The sequence below is a fragment of the Platalea leucorodia genome (assembly GCF_965183815.1).
Source record: "Platalea leucorodia genome assembly, chromosome: 2".
Lineage (NCBI taxonomy): Eukaryota > Metazoa > Chordata > Aves > Pelecaniformes > Threskiornithidae > Platalea > Platalea leucorodia.
The window spans coordinates 68,834,033-68,837,713 of NC_138824.1; the positions used below are offsets into that span (position 1 = coordinate 68,834,033).

Consider the following 3,681-nt stretch of genomic DNA (forward strand, 5'->3'; position numbering starts at 1 on the left):
CCCTTCCCCCTGGCGCAGGGTCCCCGGGCCGGTGGAAGGAGAAGGGGCCGGGGCGGCGGCCGGGCGGGGGGGCGGGCGCGGGCCCGGCGGCGGGCAGGCAGCGGCGGGGGCCGCCGGGGCAGCGGGGGGCGCGCAGCCGGCGGCTCCGGCCCTCCGCCTCGTCCCTCACTTCAGCGGTTGCAGTGTTTCCCTTCGGAGAACTTTTCGGTTTGGGTTTTGGTTTGGTTTTTTTTTTTTTTTTTCGACACAGTGTTTATGCATCAGACACAGACTATTTCATTCTAACAAATTTATTTTCTCAATCAGCTCTTACGGAATCACTACTCAAATTAAATTACAATCAAATTATCACATCAAAAGATACCCTTATTACCTAACAACTGTCCATATTTTCATTTCATTTTTGATTTGTGCTCGTCTGAAAAAAACACGTAATACAAGATCTGGGGAAAAAATAAATTACCGTTTTGCAGCAGTTCATAGGTATTCTGAATAAAATATTAAAAGAAGTCATTTAATGAAAATATAAAGCAAATTTTTTTTTAGATCAACAACGGATCTAACAATTCTATATTGCCGTCTTTTTGAAAAGTCTGTTTATTAAAACCTACCAAAAACACTGCTTGGAAATGGCAGTATTATATAATCACATCCACAGCACCCATTCAATCAAAGTTGGCAACGGATTTGGGAGAGGAGAAGTTCAGATAAGTGCAGCTGCAGATGCTCAGTCCTTCTAAATCCCTTTATCTGAATCAGTCCAGAAATAAAAAATAAAAATATTAATAAAAAAAATATTAGCAGTGGATTTTTTTTTTTAATGACTCTTCCGTGATGATTGGCAGCCGTCAGGAGCAAGACTTTGACAGCCCTAAATTATTTCCCTTTCTCTCGCTGGTTCCCTTAATTCATGCAAAGTCCTTCTACAGAGCTCGAACTTTAGGGACCAACAACCTCTCCTTCTCCTACCCTCCCCCCGGCGTCCGTCCCTCCCCCCTTTCTCCTCAGGGTCAGTTTTTCGGCGTGCGGGCGTTTATTTCCATATTTTTGTTCTATAGCTATACCTATATATATAGATAAATATATATATATGTATTTGCTTCCCTATGCAGTCTGCTTGTTTTTAGTGCTGTGTGCATATTTTATTTTATTTTTTTCCTGGAAAAAGTGGCCCCTTTCATTTTGCAGAATATATAGATATATAGATATATATGTTTTCAGAGTGGATGTCTGCCTTGCACCAAAATTCTACGGTTTGGCCAAGAAAAACAGGGTGCTGGAATGCAGCAGGCACCCTCTGATTAACCAGATTATTTTGCTTCTGCTTCCCTTTTTTGGATTGCTCCCATTCAAAAAAAAAAAAAAAAAAAAAACCAAAAAAAAAAAGAAAAAGAAAAAGAAAAGGAAAAGAGGGAGAGAGAAAGGAGAAAAAAAGTTTCCGTGATTCATAGAAGAGAGAGCCCTTTTGGGGATAGGGGGGAGAGTGCGGGGAGGGGGGGAGGAGGGGAGAGGAGAGGTGCAGACACCAGTGGTGTTCATTGCTGCGAGAGGGGGCTAATTCGGAGAGTGAAAAATAAAAATAATAATAATAATAATAAAAAAAAAAAAGCCCAAGCCCACCCGCCCAAGCCCTCTCCCCACAGCCAACCCCCCGGCACATCTGCAGTTTGGTGCATTACGCATCTCCACCCCGTTTTCCCAGCACGGTCTAAACGCTCTCGCTCGGATCGACCTTCTCCACCGCTCCCTGTTGGTATCGATCTTATATATATATAGATGCACGCATATATCCATATATATATAAACAGAAGCAGTCTGAACGAGCCTGGATCGTGTGTCTGTGTGTCTGTCTGTCTGTGTGTGTGCGTGCGTGTGTGTGAGCGTGTCTGTGTGAGCGTGCGGGTGTGCGCGGCGGTGCCGGAGCCGGAGCCGGCGGCGGCGGCGGTGCCGGTGCCGGTGCCGGCGGCGGTGCCGGCGGCGGTGGCGGTGCCCGGCCCGGCCCGGCCCGCGCTGCCCCGCGCCCCCCGGCCCGCCCGGCCGCCCGCCCGGCCGCGGTGCCCCTCACTGCACGCTGGTCTGCAGTCCGTGGTGAGGGGGCGGCGTGTCGGAGTTGACGGTGCCGACCTGGGAGTAGACATCGTCGGGGGTCTGCTGCTGGATCCCCGGGGGGGTCATCCGTTTCTCTTTCTGCCTCCGATTGCAAAACCAAACCCTGACCACCTCCTTCTCCAGCTGCAGGCTGTCCGCTAGGTTCGTAATCTCCTGGGCGGAGGGCTTGGGGCATTTCAGAAAGTGGCTCTCCAAGGCCCCCTTGACACTCACCTCGATGGAGGTCCGCTTCTTCCTCTTCCTGCCCTGGGCGGCGATCTTGTCGATGCTGGTGGGGCTGCCCGTGGAGGAGTCGGCTTCCTCCAGCCACTTGTTCAACAAAGGCTTCAGCTTGCACATGTTCTTGAAGCTGAGCTGCAGGGCCTCGAAGCGGCAGATGGTGGTCTGCGAGAAGACGTTGCCGTAGAGGGTGCCCAGCGCCAGCCCCACGTCGGCCTGGGTGAAGCCCAGCTTAATCCGCCGCTGCTTGAACTGCTTGGCGAACTGCTCCAGGTCGTCGGAGGTCGGCGTGTCCTCGTCCGAGTGCGGGTCGTGGCTGTTGACGCCGCCGTGGTGCGGCGGGTGGTGCCCGGGGTGCTGGTGGTGGTGGTGGTGGTGGTGCCCGGGGTGCTCGCCCAGCTCCGGCGTCTCGCCGCGCACCAGCCCGGGGTGCACCAGGCTCTGCCCGCCGGGGGGGGGGCTCAGCATGCCGTTCACCGTGAAGCCCCCGGGCTGCGAGTAGAGGAGCGACTGCTGCTGCTGCTGCCCGCCGGCCATGGAGGGCAGGTGGGCGGCCGCCGCCGCCCCCCAGGCCGCCGGGTGCCCCTGGTGCGGGGGGCCCAGGTGGGGCGGCCGGTGGTGCAGCGCCGCGCCCGAGTGCAGGTCGTCGCGCCCGCCGCTGCCCTTGACGTCGGGCGGCGGCGGCGGCTGCTGGGGGCTGCCCGTCATGCCCACGGGGCTGCCGGACCAGGGCGAGCCCGCTTCGGCGGCGGCGGCGGCGGCGGCGGCGGCGGCGGCGGCGGCGTGGGGCAGGGCTGTCACCCACTGGTGGGCATGGCTCAGCATATGGCCGCCGTTGCTGGCGGCCATGGCGCCCGGCATGAAGTCGCTCTGGACCATCTTGGCCGCCGGGTCGCCGCGGTAGCCGCCCGCCACCGAGGTGACGGCCACGCTGCCCGGCTGCATGCCGCCGCCGCCGCCGCCGCCGCCGCCGCCCGAGTCGGCGTGGACGATGGAGCCGGCCGCCAGGATGCCGTTGCCGGGGAGGTAGGGGTTAGAGGTGGCCGCGGCCATCCCGCGCCCGCCGCCCGCCGCTCGCCCCCGCCGCGCCGCCGCCGCCGCCGCGCCGCCGCCGGCTGCCGGGCGCCCGCCGCGAGCGCCCTTGCCCGGCGCTGCCGGGGCCGCTGCCGGGGCCGCCGCCCGCGCCGCCGCCGCCGCCGCCGCCGCCTTCCCAGCCTCGCCGGGGCGCCGGGGCGCGGGGTTCACCTGCTAGCGCTCCGCGGCGCGCTCTCCTCCGCCCGTCCGCCGGCCGTCCTGCTCCGCTCCGCGGCGCGCTCTCTGCGGTCGCCGGCTCTCGCTTCGCCTTTTCCCTTT

General features: G+C 59.3%; 1 protein-coding gene across 1 annotated transcript; it reads right to left on the bottom strand.

Annotated features, from left to right (window-relative positions):
* Nucleotides 1-2,061: 2,061 nt before the first annotated feature.
* Nucleotides 2,062-3,381, bottom strand: POU3F3 (POU class 3 homeobox 3; the record flags this gene model as incomplete). The annotated part of the gene is made up of 1 exon (XM_082304921.1): nt 2,062-3,381. One exon carries the CDS (start codon nt 3,379-3,381, stop codon nt 2,062-2,064), a length of 1,320 nt encoding a protein of 439 aa, XP_082161047.1.
* Between the last annotated feature and the right edge of the window lie 300 nt (nt 3,382-3,681).